Source organism: Engraulis encrasicolus, unplaced genomic scaffold, assembly GCF_034702125.1.
Source record: "Engraulis encrasicolus isolate BLACKSEA-1 unplaced genomic scaffold, IST_EnEncr_1.0 scaffold_36_np1212, whole genome shotgun sequence".
NCBI lineage: Eukaryota > Metazoa > Chordata > Actinopteri > Clupeiformes > Engraulidae > Engraulis > Engraulis encrasicolus.
In genome coordinates this window covers 206,133-225,130 of record NW_026945665.1, presented here as the reverse complement: position 1 = coordinate 225,130, position 18,998 = coordinate 206,133, and the positions used below count along the sequence as shown (strand labels likewise).

The 18,998-nt window shown below is 41.2% G+C and overlaps 1 protein-coding gene across 1 annotated transcript; it reads right to left on the bottom strand.

Moving 5' to 3' along the window:
* Positions 1-279: 279 nt before the first annotated feature.
* LOC134443779 (NACHT, LRR and PYD domains-containing protein 3-like) lies at positions 280-18,297 on the bottom strand. Its single transcript, XM_063193373.1, has 8 exons — positions 18,188-18,297; positions 13,646-13,718; positions 12,437-12,632; positions 10,473-12,273; positions 7,862-8,035; positions 5,725-5,898; positions 3,747-3,917; positions 280-355 (listed from the first exon to the last, which is right to left on the bottom strand). The coding sequence occupies exons 1-8, from the start codon at positions 18,295-18,297 to the stop codon at positions 280-282; spliced, it is 2,775 nt and encodes a 924-aa protein (XP_063049443.1).
* Between the last annotated feature and the right edge of the window lie 701 nt (positions 18,298-18,998).

Below are 18,998 nucleotides of genomic sequence, written 5' to 3'. Positions count from 1 at the left end.
ACTAAAAGTAGGGAGAGCAGAATAGAGGACGCATTCATATGGCTTTCAGGCCGACTAGAACGGAGCCGGTGTCGATGCCTGCACCAGTTACATTCGGCACTTAAGTGCTTATCTGCGAACCGCCAGTGTTCATACCGGGCTCTGAACTTTTTCCGCACGTGACTGTGTTACCCGGATGAACCTGCTGACGACCACGCTGTCGTTACGGTTCGCAGAGAAAAACCTAGTATTTTGCGGTTCGCATTGCGAACCAATTTTCCGGTTCGCGAACGCAAATATCTATGGCGTGAACACGAAGGTCGGTTCGCGATCGCGGGAACGGGCTCCAGCACGGTTCTCAGTCGCACTGAATGCGCTATAAGAGCGAAACGGCTGCAAAATTGGTTGTGAAAGTAATACAAACTTATTGGTGGAAATTTGTTGACAGTATGGCCGATACCAATATCCCAAAAATGCTAAATATCGGCCCGATATATCGGTGCGGCCGATAATCGGTCGGGCCCTATTTCAGAGTACTCAGACAGCTTCCTCTTGCACCCACAGCTAATCCTGTTGGATGTGGTTCATCCTTCTTGGTGGTATGCAGACATTACCTTGATAAATCACAAAGACTTGCTGTCTCGGTCAAAGATGCAACAGTTACAGTATATCACGAAAGTGAATACACCCCTCACAGTTTTTGTAGATTTGTGAGTATATCTTTTCATAGGAAAGCATTACAGAAATTTCACTTTGACACAATGATTAGTGACCTTTTAACAACATACTTAACCGCTTAAATTTCTTGTTCACTCAGAAAAAAACAAAATACAGCCATTAATGTTTGAACATATACTCACAAAAGTGAGTACACCCCAGATGAAAATCCGGTAGAGAAGGGGCTGTGTTTGCTAGAATCGTCTCGAAATGAAACGAAATGAAAAGGGATGAAAAGGGAGGTCATCAGTGTGCGTTTCAACCTTTCTTTGCATTGAACTTTAACATTTTGAGTATGCATCTGGCTAAAATAGATGGGTGTGAGTTTTGAATGCAATCCTATGGAGAATATCATGATCTGCTTCAGTAGTCACAGTGCATGTTGACATGCATGTTTCTTTTAGGTGTATTTCAGATTGCCAATGTTGACAGCATTCATGCATCCCCAAACCATGTCAGTCCCACTACCATGCTTGGCTTATGAGAGGATACACCTTTTTTTGTAAAACTCACTTGTTTACCACCACACATGCTTGACACCATCTAAAGTATATTTGTTTATCTTGGTCTCTTCAGATCACACGACATGGTTCCAGTGATCCATATCCTTGGTCTGTTCATCTCTCTTGAGACATGTGTAGTGGTAAACAAGTGAGTTTTACAAAAAGTGTGTATCCTCTCAATAGCCAAGCATGGTAGTGGGACTGACATGGTAATCTATAATACACCTAAACGAAACATGCATGTCAACATGCACTGTGACTACTGAAGCAGATCATGATATTCTCCATAGGATTGCATTCGAATCTCACACCAATCTATTTAAGCCAGATGCAGACTCAAAATATAAAATTTCAATGCAAAAAAGGTTGAAACACACGCTGATGACCTCCCTTTTCATCCCTTTTCATTTTGTTTCATTTCAAGACGATTAGAGCAAACACAGCCCCTTCTCTACCGGATTTTCATCTGGGGTGTACTCACTTTTGTGAGTACATGTTCAAACATGAATGGCTGTATTTAGTTTTTTTTCTGAGTGAACAAGAACTTTAAGCGGTTAAATATGTTAAAACGTCACTAATCATTGTGTCAAAGTGAAATTTCTGTAATGCAATCCTATGATAAGATACAGTATACTCACAAATCTGCAAAACCTGTGAGGGGTGTACTCACTTCCGTGATATACTGTACATGCGCACCAAGAATTTCTCATTTTTGAGCTCTGATACGTCACCCATAATGTTGTGTGCATTGCAAAATTTTGAGCAAAACTGTGCTCTAACCCTGCTAATTAAACCTTCACACTTCACTTTACTGGTGCAATATGCAATAAATGAAGATGAGGCCAACAGGCTGGTCCACTTCAGCCATGAAACTTCCCACACTAAAATGACATGTGTCTCAGATATTTTTTCCAACCTATACGTAGACTCTCATCCACCTATATCATATTGGGCTCTCATCCATCTGTATATTAGTGATACGGTCATGAATACTACACCAGTTTCATCTTCCTGTGAGGTGATTGGCAGCTGTCATCTTACCTCATCTGCTTCTCAGGAGAGCGTACTCCTCAGGTGTTCCACAGGTCATCGAAGAAAGTTGATGTGCATATAGACCAGGGGTCAGGAACCTATGGCTCTAGAGCCACATGTGGCTCTTTTGGGAAGTGTATATGGCTCTTACTTATCTAGGGTTGCCTTGAAATATGGAATCGTCCTGTATTTATAAATAAAATTACGGGTTCCATATTGAGTTGAAACAGGACAAGGGAGGTGAAAAGGACAAGGACAGGACAAGGGAGGTTAAAAAGTGTTAAAATGCAGGAAATTACATCTAAGAAATGCAAAATTTCCCCAGACCTTGCCATAATGAAGTTGACAGTTGGCAATCCTATTCTTACCTGTTATCAATTGACAGTACTCTCTAAAATTGTTGGGCTTAATTGAAATACATGCCTTTGATTGTATTCAGTGTTTTTAAAATGGTATGGCTCTCATGAAAATTTCTTTTGAAAAATTTGGCGTTTATGGCTCTCTCCAAAAAAAAGGTTCCTGACCCCTGATATAGACCCTAACCCAACTTAAACCCTAACCTGTCATTATTGCATAGACCCTAACCCAACTTAAACCCTAACCTGTCATTATTGCATAGACCCTAACCCAACTTAAACCCTAACCTGTCATTATTGCATAGACCAAACCCCATCCCTAACCCTAACCTGTCATTATTGCATAGTCCAAACCCCATCCCTAACCCTAACCTGTCATTATTGCATAGTCCAAACCCCATCCCTAACCTGTCATTATTGCATAGTCCAAACCCCATTCTTAACCCTAACCCAAGAACACAGGAGCCGGGGAGGATAGGGGGCCAGCTACCACGTGAAATAGCTTACGTGCTTACCGTAATTTAAAAAAAAAAAAACCAAAATGCGCAATTACGCCCCTCGGGGCAAAATCGATACCTGCATGACATTAACCCAATGGTCCCTCTGTTATACTGTATATATGTAGTAAAGTGCACATCACACTTCTATTATAAATGGTGAATTTGTACTGTAACAGGCATTGGATGAAGCTCATAAAGCTCATTATAGACCTCATATATAGAGATAACATGTTAATACTTCTTATTCGTATTGTATTGGTATTGGTTGTAATTAAATAATAAATATAATTGGATTTGTATTGGTTCCTATTAAGCTGAAATTGGAAACGGGATGTTAGAATGCGTGAAAATGCGGACCAAAATGAGTTTGACACCCCTGCTGTACACCAAGGCCAGATACCATGCCAAATACATGCTTACTGTACACCGAGGCCAGCTACGAGGCCAAATATGTGCTTACTGTACACCGAGCGTAGCAATCCTACATGCACACTAGTGAATGATGAACACAATGTAAAAGTATGGATATAGATTTTTTTTAAATAAACATAATAAATAAATATAAAGATAGAGTCACATACTGTATGTGCTAACATAACACAACCATTCTTTCCTGTTCGTAACTACCTACTTCATGAATCAACTAGAAAAAAACTAACGAGAGTTTCTTGATTCTGCAGTGTGAATCCCCCAGTAGAGGACAGAGCAGCTTCACTCCTGAGTCTCCTGGCATCTTCCTTTCCAGGTCCAGCTCTGTCAGGAGTAAGGGGTTTTCATATAAAACTGAAGTCAGGTACTCACAGGCACTCTCTGCTTCATCAGACAACAACCTACAAAAGGAGGAGAGAGAACAGCACGTTATTTATGAGGGAGCCACATTTAAATAGAAATAAAGTTTTGATCATTTTTTGTGTGACAAATAACTTAACTTTCTCTGTAGTCACAATGCTAACAATAGAGCAGAATAAATTCATATACATAAAAATATGTTGCAAAGACATTGGCACGGCAATAAAAATACATTGTGTAAAGAGGGGAGAATGGAGGCCCAGTGGTTCTCAATTTTCTTTGGCTACCACAAATGCCAACTTCATCTCATCATAAGCCAGTCAAGCCATAGTTTGATTATTGCATCTCTCTGTAAACTGTGTGCAATGCCCAACACATAGGCCTAGACCTTTCCCTGACTCCATAATGTGCTTTATTTCCATATGCTGTACACTAGAAAACATGTTCGTATCACACTGAATTTTAACTCAAACTACACACTCTCACCTGAGTTTGCACTTCTGATTGGTCAGTGCCGAAGTGAGAAGCTCCACTCCAGAGTCTCCAGGGTCGTTTCCTCTCAGGTCCAGCTCCTCCAGGTGTGAAAGCTTTGATTTGAGAGCTGCAGCCAGACCAGCATATCCTTCCCCACTTACACCACAGTCTGACAACCTGGAGGGAGAAGAGGTTATTGCTGTTTAATATTACTCTTGCTTAATATTACATTTGCCATGTCTTGGTGCAGACATTTAGTAGCCTGGCCGTGTCCTCCTAGTGACGCAACAGAATCAGCGATGCTACCAGTCAGGTCAAGAGTCAACTCAAGTACTTTCTGAGTTCCCGCAAATACGGAAACTCCTCCCACTTTGTTGGGAAGCAAACAATCATGACCAAACAAAGGGAGGCCATTTGGGAAATGCCGTCTGGGAAATGTTAATTGTTATGCACTTGGTCAGACCAAGTCTCGAAGAGATTTGAAAGTCGATGATAATCAGGCTACACATATAGTAGGCCTATGTCTACTAGGCAGAAGGCCTGTAGTAGTAGGCCTGTGTGTGTGTGTGTGTGTGTGTGTGTGTGTGTGTGTGTGTGTGTGTGTGTGTGTTTGAGTGTGTGAGAGAGTGTGAGAGAGCGCTCAAACACACTCTCTCTCTCTCTCACACACACACACACACACACACACACACACACACACACACACACACACACACACACACACACACACACACACACACACACACATACACATACACACACACAGATGTTTGTAAGATGTCTAGTGTATAGGACTGCTCCTATTCACACAACCCTGTGTTCCTCTCTCTCTCTCTCTCTCTCTCTCTCTCTCTCTCTCTCTCTCTCTGTCTCTCTCTGTCTCTCTCTCTCTCTCTCTCTCTCTCTCTCTCTCTCTCTCTCTCTCTCTCTCTCTCTCTCTCTCTCTCTCTCTCTCTCTCTCTCTCTCTCTCTCTCTCTCTCTCTCTCTCTCTGCCAATAGAACATGTCATTTATACCTTGATCAGATTCTTCAAAAAACTATATCTTTGTACATGTGTAAATGTAAAAAATCTGACCAGAAAAAAAGTTATTTGTTCCATTGGCAGACACTTTAAGCATGTGTGAAATCACTTTCAAGATATAAGTACAAGTTATGAAGGGATTTCTTCCCATTCATTTAAAATTAAATAAATGGTTTTAAGTCAAAATTAGAAAACACTCAGTCCTAAAAAGAGGGAGAAAGGAGAGAGCAAACAAGTGTGCAATATATATAGAGAGAGAGAGAGAGAGAGAGAGAGAGAGAGAGAGAGAGAGAGAGAGAGAGAGAGAGAAAGAAANTTGTAAGGGACCAAATGAACCTAGTCAAGACCTAACCTCAGAGTGTCCAGGGCACAGTGTGGGCTCTTCAATCCGCTACACAGTCTCTCGACTCCAACATCTCCAATGCAGTTGCCACTGAGATCCAGTTTTCTGAGCTTTGATGACTCTTTGCAGAGGATGGAAGCTAGTGTTGTACAGCTCTGTGAGGTGAGTCCACAGCTATCAAGCCTGAATGGGAAAAGACCACCAGTAACTAGAAGACATAATAAAAGCATTGTTGTGCCAAATGTACTCAACAAAACAGAAGCAATCATTTGTTCAACCAGTCATTAGATGTCGTCATTAGATTATCTCTCTCTCTTTCTCTCTCTCTCTCTCTCTCTCTCTCTCTCTCTCTCTCTCTCTCTCTCTCTCTCTCTCTCTCTCTCTCTCTCTCCCTCTCTCTCTCTCTATCTCTCTCTCTCTCTCTCCTCTCTCTCTCTCTCTCTCTCTCTCTCTCTCTCTCTCTCTCTCTCTCTCTCTCTCTCTCTCTCTCTCACACACACACACACACACTTACACACACAACCAAAACTTGTAGTGTGCAGAACTGTCAAAATGAAGAAACAGGTATTTCAGGGAAACTATAGGGTTGACACCCTTCATAGAGCTTGAATTCATCCTGTTCTTACAATTGTCATGCATGGAAAACTTTCAAATGATCCTGCATTATCACCTTACTCCCCAAAGTCCATTTCCCTATAATGGTTATGCTTTTCAAGCCATTATAAAGTATACGCTGAAATCATTCTGCTTAAATCCCTGCTCTTACATTAGCCAAGGACCAAGACCATACCAAATATGAACTTACTGTATGCCGAGCACTCGTATGCTAACTATAGAATATTATCGAAAGGCACTAATAACAAATTATATCTGCTCTAAACTAACACTGCTTTTAATCACATCATGAATGAACACAGAAACACATTAAACCACCAACTTGAGTTTCTTAATTCTGCAGTGTGAATCCTCCAGTAGAGCACAGAGCTGCTTCACTCCTGAGTCTCCTGGTATCCTGTGTGTGTGTGTGTGTTTGTGTGTGTGCACTCGAGAGAGAGAGAGAGAGAGTGTGTGTAAGATAGAGAACTCAAACACACACACACACACACACACACACACACACACACACACACACACACACACACACACACACACACACACACACACACACACACACACACACACACACACACACACACACACACACACACACACACAACCAATATTTCTAGTGTATAAGACTGCTCCTATGCTCCTATTCACCCAAGCCTGTTTTCTCAGCTGTCTCTCTCTCTCTCTCTCTCTCTCTCTCTCTCTCTCTCTCTCTCTCTCTCTCTCTCTCTCTCTCTCTCTCTCTCTCTCTCTCTCTCTCTCTCTCTCTCTCTCTCTCTCTCTCCCCCACCCCCAATAGAACTTGTCATTTTCCCCTGATCAGATTCTTCTACTTGCTCCAAGCAATTATACTGTATCTTGTACATCTGGTTGAAAGAGTGAAAAATCTGATCGGAAAAAAGTGACTTGTTCCATTGGCAGATTATTTAAGCAAGTATGAGATCTACACTTCCAAGAGAAAAGTACAAATTATTAATGGATTTTTGTTCCCCTTGATGTAAGATTAAATAAATGTTCTTAATTCAAAAGAAGAAAACATTTCTTGAAATATGATTTAATTCGGGTGAAATATAAAAGAGTACTGGTGTCATGAATAATCGATTCGGCAATGCAATGCAATGCGGGGCATGAACGATTCAATTCAATGCGGCAAGTTCCAGAATCAATGCTACTTGTATTGCCTCATCATGACTGATGAAACATTTTCTTTGCTTTCAGTAGAAATGTAATGCATTGCAATGGATTGTAGAATTGAATCGAATCGAAACCTCCCGAATCGTAATTGAATCGAATCATGAGGGCAGCGCCAATGTACAACACTATAAAAGAGGGACACAAAGATAGCAAATATTTCTAATTTTTAAATGGCCAAATGTCTATCCATGGTGAGTGTTGTCAAGCGTGTCTGCATGCAATGTCAGTGTCAGTATTGAGTCACTCAGTCCTAAAAAGAGTGAGAAACGAAAGGACAAACGAGTGTGCAAGGCAGATAGAGAAAGCAAGATAAGAGACCAAATGAACCAAACCAAGACCTAACCTCAGAGTCTCCAGGGCACAGTTAGGGTTCTTCAGGCCACTGCACAGATTCTTGACTCCAATATCGCTGATGTGGTTTCCACTGAGATCCAGATTTCTGAGCTTTGATGATTCTTTGCAGAGGATGGACGCTAGTGTTGTGCAGCTCTGTGAGGTGAGCCCACAGCTATCAAGCCTGAAGGGGAAAAGACCACCAGTAACTAGAAGACATAATAAAAGCATTGTGATTCTATATGTACTGCATGCTAATGTTGTGTCAAATGTACCCAACAAAACAGAAGTAATCATTTGTTCAACCAGTCATTAGACTTAGTTTAGTTTAATCTAATCATGTATTTGACATGAGCCATGTACAAGACAGTTCTAGTACCAGATTTAGCTCTGCACCGCTCTCTCTCTGTCTGTCTCTCTCTGTCTCTGTCTGTCTGTCTCTCTCTCTCTCTCTTTCTCTCTCTCTCTCTCTGTCTCTCTCTCTCACTCTCGCTCTCTCTCTCTCTCTCTCTCTCTGTCTCTCTCTCTGCCAATAGAACATGTCATTTATACCTTGATCAGATTCTTCAAAAAACTATATCTTTGTACATGTGTAAATGTAAAAAATCTGACCAGAAAAAAAGTTATTTGTTCCATTGGCAGACACTTTAAGCATGTGTGAAATCACTTTAAAGTAGTGGTGGGCCGTTATCGGCGTTAACGTGCTGCGATAATGTGAGACTCTTGTCGCGCGATAAAGAAAATATCGCACGTTAATCTATTCTCAAAATATAGGTTTGGAGTTTGGGTATGCACGTCACCATAGCGTTTAATTGACAGACGCTTTTAGACTGCGCTCCAGTCGCTTCTCCTCTCTCCACCTGTTGTTTCAGCAGACCTACTAAATATGAAGTGTTTGCAGCTGAAAACATTAATCCCTCTGCCGTGGTAGTTGTTGTTTGAGTGCTTTTTCATAAGTGGTAGACTAAAGAGACGTTATTGTTTGAGGTGAAGCATAGAGACATTATTGTGTGTGAGTAGCTACCAGCCCGACATAGCCTACATTTCCTCACGCATTGCATAGAATACATCAGCAACTTCCAGAAATCTTGCCTGTGCTATAATTGCAAAACATTCCGTGTGATAGTCCTATGCATTTTGAAGATTGTCAAACTGAAACTGTCAATATCTACTCTCGCTGAATGTTTGTGTTGCAATCGCGAACATTTGCGATTCAGTGAGATATTCTCATGTCCGACGGTAATAAACCTTGCGGTTGTCGCGCTTGACTTTTTTTTTTTGCAAACTGAATTCATGTCGAGTTGTAACTCATCTGGCATTCTAACTCTGAAGACAACTGTCAAATCGCAGTGTGCCAGTGCTGTAGGTTCTAGATAGGAATATCCAGTAGCCTGGCTCTGCTGAGGGCTGCTGTGCCCTGGCTGTGCCTACTACGCGCAGAGCTCCTCCCTCTCTTAAAGGAGCCGCTGCTCCTTTTAACAGTCAGTGGCAGATTCTCTCTCTCTCTCTCTCTCTCTCTCTCTCTCTCTCTCTCTCTCTCTCTCTCTCTCTCTCTCTCTCTCTCTCTCTCCCCATTAGAAATGAAATGCTGAATTGTTGAGGTCATTGTGTTTAAATAGCCTAAATGTTTGATAGATTTATCTGTATTTGCATCTACAACTTATAGCGCTGTTCATTTTGAAATTTCAGTATCTTATAACTGTAAATGCTTCCTAACATATTGGACACACTTTACACATATTGCTGTGATTTTTTTCATCTCCAAGTATCAATATGACCATTTTTTGAAGATGAGATGCATTTTGGAAAAAAAGATGAGCTCTGGTCTAATGCGCCATCTGTCTTAAGAAACCCCAAGGTTTTTTCAGCATTATTTCTCTATCGTGCCTATTCTGAATGAGCCATTTTGATATAGATTAATCTAGATTAATCTAGATTAATTTCATAATTGCAGTGAGATTAATCTAGATTAAAAAAATTAATCTATGCCCACCCCTACTTTCAAGATATAAGTACAAGTTATGAAGGGATTTCTTCCCATTCATTTAAAATTAAATAAATGGTTTTAAGTCAAAATTAGAAAACACTCAGTCCTAAAAAGAGGGAGGGAGAGAGCAAACGAGTGTGCAATATATATATAGAGAGAAAAAGAAAAAGAAACCTGTCAGAGACCAAATGAGCCTAACCAAGACCTAACCTCAAAGTCTCCAGGGCACAGTTTAGGTTCTTCAGGCCACTGCACAGATTCTTGACTCCAATATCTCCGATGCAGTTGCCACTGAGATCCAGATTTCTGAGCTTTGATGATTCTTTGCAGAGGATGGACGATAGTGTTGTGCAGCTCTGTGAGGTGAGTCCACAGCTATCAAGCCTGAAGGGGAAAAGACCACCAGTAACTAGAAGACATAATAAAAGCATTGTGATGCTGTATGTACTGCATGCTAATGTTGTGCCAAATGTACTCAACAAAACAGAAGTAATCATTTGTTCAACCAGTCATTAGATTTAGTTTAGTTTAATCAATCAGTTCATTTGACAGGTGCCATGTGCAAGACAGTTCTAGTACCAGAGTTAGCTATAAAACTTATTTAGTACATCTGCTAGATTTACATTTTACTTACAGAGTTGTGTGGGACTCCTCCATTACTGGCTTCAGCCTCAGGAGAGCTTCATCAGACCTAATAAACTTCTTCAGGTCAAACACATCCAGATTCTGGTCTGACGTCAGGAGTACAAACACTAGAGCGGACCACTGGCCAGGTGTGAGTTTGGCCTTTGAAAGATTTCCTGCACTAAGGTAGCTCTGGATCTGCTCCACTAAGGAGTGGTCATTGAGTTCATTCAGACAGTGGAAAAGGTTGATCATCCTTTCTGAGGAAGGGGCCTCCCTGATCTTGTCCTTAATGTACCTGATTGTTTTATCATTGTCAGCAAGGCCAAAAGCCGTCCTGATCTTGTCCATAAAGCCTCCTTGTCTTCTACTCATCAGGCCATCCAGGAGAGTCTGATTTGACTCCAGAGAGAGGCCAAGAAGGAAGCGAAGGAAGAGGTCGAAGCGTCCATCATCATTGGCCAAAGCTTTGTCCACAGCTCTCCTCTGCAAGATGATCATGGACTCTGCTTTTTGATGGGCATGCTGTGTGGATATTATGTCATTACCTTCATTTGCCATCATCAGAAATGCATACAGAGCAGCAAGATACTCCTGAATACTGAGATGCACGAAGCAGAACACTGTTCCTAGAAAGATGCCAGATTCTTCTCTGAAGATCTGGGTGCACATCCCAGAGCAAATTGTTGCCTCTTTGACATCAATGTCACATTCTCTGAGGTCTTCTGCATAAAATATCAGATTGCCCTTTTCTAACTGTTCATAGGCCAGCTTTCCAAGACGGAGGATTAGCTCATGGTTCCATTGTGGCTCAGGGTCTTGCAAGTTGTCAAATTTGGCGCTTCTCTGTCTGGTTTGAAACATGAGGAAAAATGTGTACATCTCGGTCAAAGTCTTTGGTACTTGTGTGTGTCCTGTGGAATAAATCATCTGAAGAACCATAGCAGCAATCCAGCAGAAAACGGGTATGTGGCACATGATGTGGAGGCTCCTGGATGATTTAATGTGTGAAATGATTTTGCTTGCACAACTTTCATCACTGATCCTCTTCCTGAAATACTCTTCCTTTTGGGAGTCATTGAACCCTTGCACTTCTGTCACCAGGTCAACACACTCAGCAGGGATTCTGCCGGCTGCTGCTGGTCGAGAGGTTATCCACAGTAGAGCAGAGGGGAACAGATTACCCTTGATGAGATTTGTCAAGATGCCATCCAATGATTTGACAGCTCTCATGTCCGTCAAACTCTCATTTCCCTGAAAGTCAAGTTGAAGTCGACACTCATCCAGACCATCAAGGACAAACAGCACTTGATACTTTTCCTGGCAGACAAATTTGAATTCCTTTAGCTCTGGAAAGAAGTGGTGAAGAAGATCCATTAAAGAGTACTCGTTTTCTTTCATGATGTTGAGCTCCCGAAAGCACAGTGGGAAGATGAAATTGATCTCTTGGTTGTCATTTCCTTTAGCCCAGTCTAGGACATACTTTTGCACAGAGATAGTTTTGCCAATGCCAGCCACCCCCTTTGTGAGAACTCTTCTGATTGGTTTGTCATGAATTGATGAAGGCTTGAAGATGTCAACACATTTAATTGGTCTGTCCTGTCCAGCTGGTTTCTTGCATCTGTACTCAATCTGCCTGACCTCATGCTCCTCATTGACTTTCCCACTTTCTCCCTCAGTGATGTAGAGATCTGTGTAGATTTTGTCCAGCAGAACAGAACTTCCCTGTTTGGCTACCCCTTCGAACACACTCTGGTACTTGTTCTTGAGATTTCTTTTTAAATCCTTCTGACAACCCACATTCATCTCATCTATTGTCAAAACAAACACACGAAGAACACACGAAGAATGAAGTATTTCAAACTAGAAAAAAGAATACAAGAGGATATTCAATAAAAAAATAAAAATATAAATATAACAATTAATTTGACCTCTCTGTAATGCAATCGCCAGAAAAGACAAAATCATTCTTACTGTCATTCAGTTCATCGGCTAGATCCTGATGCTCCATCTTACGGAGGAAGTGCAGCGCCATCTTGAGAACTCCTTCTATGGCATCACTCTCTTCCTCTGATTTCATCTCAATGCTTTCTTGGTAGTCTGGACTAAGAATCTGCTTCAATCTCAGCAGCTCCTTCTTTAAAAAGACGATGATCTTCTCCTCGAGCACCTAAAGTGCATATGGCATTTCAGATGTATTTACTCTTATGATCATGTTATAGGTCTTTCATTGAACAATCTTGCTGCATTTCAGATCAGTAAAGTCAAAGTTGTTCTGCCAAAGAGTGATTGAGCACCAATGACCTGACTGTTGTGGTGATATCGTGTAGTTCCACCTCCTGCCACAAGGTGTCAGTAACGGTTCATATACCAGGAGTGGTTGTTGTTATCTCGGTACAAGGACACTTACCAGGCACTTGCTTTATCGAGTATGTGAGTTCTCCATGATTTGTAGCGAAAATAATAAAATACATTTGAGAGAACAAATCAACTGTGTGATCTGGTTCTGTAACCTGAACAACTTTCCGTTCCCAACATTGCAACATGTCTCTTTAGGCCGGCCGCACATTGGCTCCGACAGCACTGCGGCACACTTTGCTTCCGACATAATTCGGACCCCCAAACCAAATTTCACACGAACATAGCAATGATAGTCAATGGGCTGAGCAGACAAAATAGAACTTGTCTCTAATTGCTATCCGACATCGGCGAATGTCCGCGGACATCGGCGCCAGTGTGCGGGTTCTATTGAAAACAATGAAATCGAAGTTTTGCCCAGCAGTGCTCAGCACTTTGTCATAGCAGCTGTGCGGAAGCCCTTACTCTTCCCAGCCTGATAGTTGTCTGGGTTTGGCCCCAGAGAATAACAATCATCAAATTGCACAGTAACTACATAATAATTAACCTTTGGACAAGTTAATACAGTAAATGCTAAGTAAATATCATAGCAATATTTTAAATTTTGGAGAAGTTTTCTCAGACTACACAGTGTGTCCATATTTTCTGTTATTTCAAATAAACACATCCATGCCTGTAATATTCATCACATATCTTTTGGTATATTGGTACATACGAACCACTGTTGACTAAGTTTTAGTTCAGTTGGTCAATGCAATTTTGAAAACATTAGCATGAATACTGAATAAAAACCTGTATACGAGTTTACTACCCAGAATTCCTTACCTCAAAAATATGAGGTAAATCTTGAAGCTTGTCCTGACCCCTGGTGTCTTGTTCACAGCTCCTCTCTTGCTCTCTGGTGATAAAGGATGAAATACAAGCTGTTAAAAAATTGTGACCTACCGCACAACTGTCACACTGTGATCTATTTTACCATCACTATGACAAATGAACAATGGTATTCCTTTTTTACCCAAGACTAATGTGACGGAGGTCATCTTGCACCTGTTCACCCCCCTCGGGGATCGAACGTGCGACCTCGTCAACTACAACGGTTCGGCAATGAGAGACACAGTACGATACCGCTGGGCCAAGAGACTAGTCTCTCGGCCCAACGGCACGAGACTGTATGAGGCTATCGGAGGGAGGTTTACCAACGTTCCACGCCAACTCTGTGCTAGTTAGCCTCCGTTACACTCTCCCCCTTAAACCTCACTCCCATCCGGGTCACGGCACCACTGTGACCTTGCACCTGTTCACCCCCCTCGGGGATCGAACGTGCGACCTCGTCAACTACAACGGTTCGGCAATGAGAGACACAGTACGATACCGCTGGGCCAAGAGACTAGTCTCTCGGCCCAACGGCACGAGACTGTATGAGGCTATCGGAGGGAGGTTTACCAACGTTCCACGCCAACTCTGTGCTAGTTAGCCTCCGTTACACTTTGAACACTTTGAACTTTGAATTTGAACATCAGCTTTTTACGCTACACTCATATGTCATCCTCTTTCTACCCCTCCCCGCTGTCAGAGTGGTTACCTACCTTCAGTGTTGTACCCGAACGCGTTCAATGAACGAAAGTTTGTGAACGCGTTCATATTTTGAGGGAACGTGAACTGAACGTACAGTATTTACAAGATGATGAACGAACTATGAACGCGCTCATTCTGGAGCCCGTGAACGACACGTTCATTCCGTAATTACCAGATATCATTAAAATTCCTGCAGAAACCGCGACTAAACACAGTGTCAGAGAGTCTAGGAGTGATTCTACGATTCGGCTGCGCTTTTAAGTCCATGGATTTTATTTGCCAATTCCACTAAGTATTAACGGCATCCAATGATGTTTTGGACATTAGCACACATTTATCTTTCATATAATATAGAAAGTGTAGACATGGCATTATTTCCCTCAGCAAGAATGAATATTTAACACTGGTTTTGGGCGTTTTCATGCCGTCCTGTTTTCCAAATGTCAGATTCAGTCTTCATATTAGCATGTAAAGAAACTTGCTTTGCCCAAGACGATTGGAAATGTTGATTCACAGTAATCATCACAATATGACAAAACTGTCAGAAAGACCGCTGTCCTTTCCATTATACATGAAATTTGCCATTTTGTGTGTGTCCACAAAAACTGTGTTAACCGTGTCACGGTCTGAAACCCCCTCCATAAATCAGTAATGGTTTGGTCTTAGGCCATACGAATAACATCACGTGATGTCATAACCTCTTTGGCAGGATATGGGAAGACTTTTTGGTAAGTTTTGAGCTCCATCCTTCCATAATTTAATCCATTCTTTTTCATGTTCTCATAGCGGGAAAATTGCCTGTCAACTGTGTTATCAACATATTCATAAGAATCTGAATTAGAAATCACATGTAGAAAAACACAGATAAAGCACACAAATACATTAATTGATTAAGGTGTTGTGGTGGAACTTCTGAGGTCCTCAGTTAGCACAACACCATAAAAACGGCTGAAATGTCAAGCCGTGTTACCGTCAATGGTGTTACAATTAGCTATGACAGTCAGGGTTGCCAGATCAGGCTGATGATTTCCAGCCCAAAACATGTTCAAAACCCGCCCAGAAGCACAAAATCCCGCCCAGGGATGGGCAAAGATACAGTTACATGTATTTTCAATACAAATACAAAATACTCAGCAAAAAATGTTACAAATAAGATACAAAATACATAACTGTAACAGTATCTAATATTGAAATACAATATTTTGTATTTTCAACAACACAAAATACACAACAAATACAACAAAAACCATTGTGTACAAAAACTACCACTTTGACTTACACAATGAAATTAATTGAACAATTCAATTCTGAGAAATGAAATGATGATTAGAAAACAAACAAAAGCTCAAACAAGAAAGAAAGAGGCCCTGCTGTAGGCTAAGTAAGTATGTATGGCCTTAATCATCCCAGTGGGGAAAACACAAGACCAAAAAGTTGAATAATCCTAGGGAGATATACTGTAGACTGTGTCATCATAACTAATTTTTCAAACAGCTTCGCATTCCAACGTTGGCGATGAGGCCGGTTTCGATGAGGCCTGCAAATGAGAACATCTCTCAACTGGTCACCCTTCACTCTTGACTTAATTATTCTGAATTAACATGTCAGTGCCATAAGAATAGCAATCATTTCTGTGACAAAGTAGAGATACAAGTGCTTTAAAAAAAAGTGCACTATAGGATGGTGGCCAGAGTAGGTATTGCAACTATACTGCTCATTGAAACTGCGCTCCTATAGCATGGTGGCCAGAGTGGGTATTGCAACTATACTGGTTGGCTCTATGAGGGCATTCCAATATGCGACCTTGCTTCCTCCACTTGTGCTTGTGGCCTCGCCCTGCCTGACCCATCCTCCGTGGAGAAAACAATTAGGTTTCCCAGCTGTCAGCATAGCCACAACAACTTTTAGCGGACTGTTTTTCATCCACCATCCCAATTGCAAATGAGACAAAGACTTTACAATTGAGCTTTTATGAGATATTTAAATATAATGCTGTTGTCAGTGATGTCATCCCGACATATTCCTGGTACGAGGTCACAAGCAGAAGTGTAGGAAGCAAGGTTGCATATTGGAACGCACTTTATACAGCTAGTTTTAAAACAATATGCACAGGTAATATCTCAATTCTACACAAAAGGCCCTAAATGGCAAACTGAAAGCAAGTTTGAATGACACGGGGAAAACATTAACACCTCATTGAGGAATTAATTAAATGATTAGCCAATCACCTTGAACCAAATTGAACTTCCTGTGCAGTCAGGGCTTACTGTAAGAAATCCAAGCATGTGCCTCCAATTCAGCTATGGGGCATTCATATACTTTTTAACCTACAGTACCATCTTGTGTTCATATTATGTAATAACATTCTTTAGAACAAAGTATTTTGTATTTGTAGTTTTGAGAAATACACAAAATACTGGAGGAAAGTATTTTGATACAAAATACAAATACATGTAATTCACTTATGTGAAATAAAAATACAAAATAGTATTTTGTATTTCAAAATGTATTTCAATTAGATGTAATAGCAATACTGCCCATCCCTGATCCCGCCCAATTCTATTGATTTCTATGGCAAAAAGTGGGCAGGGTTTTCTGATAAATGCCATTTTTACCTGCACGCGGCCATCCTAAGTTGCCCAATTGGGCGGGAACCATCCCAATCTGGCAACACTGATGACAGTTGAGGAGGAGTATATTTTTGCCAATTTATCTCCATATTGACAGACAAACAAACACAATAATTGGTGTTCTAGGGACATGGGTTTGTCTGCTTTGTTTTTTCTCCTAAAAAAGTGCAGACTTGTTCCCCTGCACTGTTGACCGTAACACAGTTCAGTAACATAGTTGACTGCTTTGAAAGTGTTTTTGAGGTATTGATCCCTTATATGGTGGAAAAATCCTATGAACACACATCAGGGATTATCTCTGGAGAAAGAAGTCTTGTGTAAGGAGGGTGACTAAATTCAAATCAGACGTTACAGGGATTTATAATGAATAATGTGTCAGTCTGTATCACAGTGAATCATAACATCCTACTGATGAAGCTCAACAATCACATTTTCTATATCAGTTGCACCGATTAATGACAACATTATTGCTAAGGGACATAAGCACTTCTAGGAGTAGGCCTAGGTCTTACCCATTCTCTCTTACAGCGTTTCAAACTGTCTTTCGTCTCGTGCAAAGAGGCAGAACCAAGCAGCATACTTATACAGAACAGCAGGCATACTTAAAATCAGAGCGGCCAGCAACCAACCAGCAGTGTTATGACCGTCTTCTGGGCGTTTGGAATAAGTGTGGAGTGCTCTCACTTCACTATTTAAGTTAAAATGTGCCACGCAGCAGCACCAACAACAAGAGAAAGCTGTCTGCTGGCACGTTGCAGGATGGCAAATTTTGCACATGAGACAGAGAACAACAGTGCTGGAAAACGTTCCAGAATCCACATGCCCATGTTATGTCCAGTCTAATGATAAACCACTCCTCTTAATGCAAAACAAAAATGCAGTAGCCTAATATTCAACAACTAATTAAATATAGGCTTTGTCAATTACACTATTATATATGCTAACTTGGAGGTAGGCTTGTGTTGCCAGACTCAGGCTGAAATTACAGGAGAACATACATCTCAATCATTTAACTCAAGGGGAGGTGTAAAATGAACTAATTTCCATAACTGGTGCGGTTCCGAAATTCTGATAAATGGCGTATGATAGGATATTCATGCATTTTGTAAAACTTTTTAGAAAAAAAACATTGCTGTCCCTGACTTTTATGTGTTTTACAAACCCTTGGTCAGAGGGAGGCTCTGCTTCTTTGAATTCAGGTGGGTTGTCCTTTGACCTGTCACTCCTCATGGACATACAGCTCTCTGTAGGAGACCCTGGTCTCTTCTCCATGGTACTAAGAGACAGATGGAACAAGGACAGACTCACAGTTCGGTATGCTGGTGGGCTCACAAACACAAACATACACATCAACCATATCGACTGTCACACAATGAATAGTCAAGTCAAGTAGGTTTTATTGTCAATTTCTTTAAATGCACTGGTCATACAAAGAATTTGAAATTACATTTCTTGCTTTCCCATACAGACATAGACTAATTAAGGTAAGGACATAGACAGTATAGACATAGACAGTACTTATACATGGACTTAAGACAGTATGGACATAGACAGTGCTCGTACAGACATTTAAAGTGCAAGACTGGACAACAGAAGACTTGTAGAGGACATACATTAAGAGGTATTTGTTGTGCTTTTGTGCTTTTCCTAAAAAAGTCCTTTATAGCCTTCTGACATGGTAATAGTAGCATTTTGAAGAAAATAAATATAAAAAGGTCTGTCAAGTACACCAGCAGCAGTGTGTGTGTGTGTGTGTGTGTGTGTGTGTGTGTGTGTGTGTGTGTGTGTGTGTGTGTGTGTGTATGTGTTTAGTGCAGGTAGAAGGTGCGGTGTGCGTCTTGTGTGTGTGTTCGTGTGTCTGTGTGTGTGTGTGTGTGTGTGTGTGTGTGTGTGTGTGTGTGTGTGTGTGTGTGTGTGTGTGTGTGTGGGTGTGTGTGTGTGTGTGTGTGTGTGTGTGTGTGTGTGTGTGTGTG

Coding starts and splice junctions, on each gene's coding strand:
- LOC134443779 (XM_063193373.1), bottom strand. CDS start 18,297: ATGGAGAAGAGACCAGGGTCTCCTACAGAGAGCTGTATGTCCATGAGG. Junction 13,719..18,187: donor GAGCCTCCCTCTGACCAAGG/GTTTGTAAAACA, acceptor CTTTATCACCAG/AGAGCAAGAGAGGAGCTGTG. Junction 8,036..10,472: donor GAGGAGTCCCACACAACTCT/GTAAGTAAAATG, acceptor TTTCCCCTTCAG/GCTTGATAGCTGTGGGCTCA.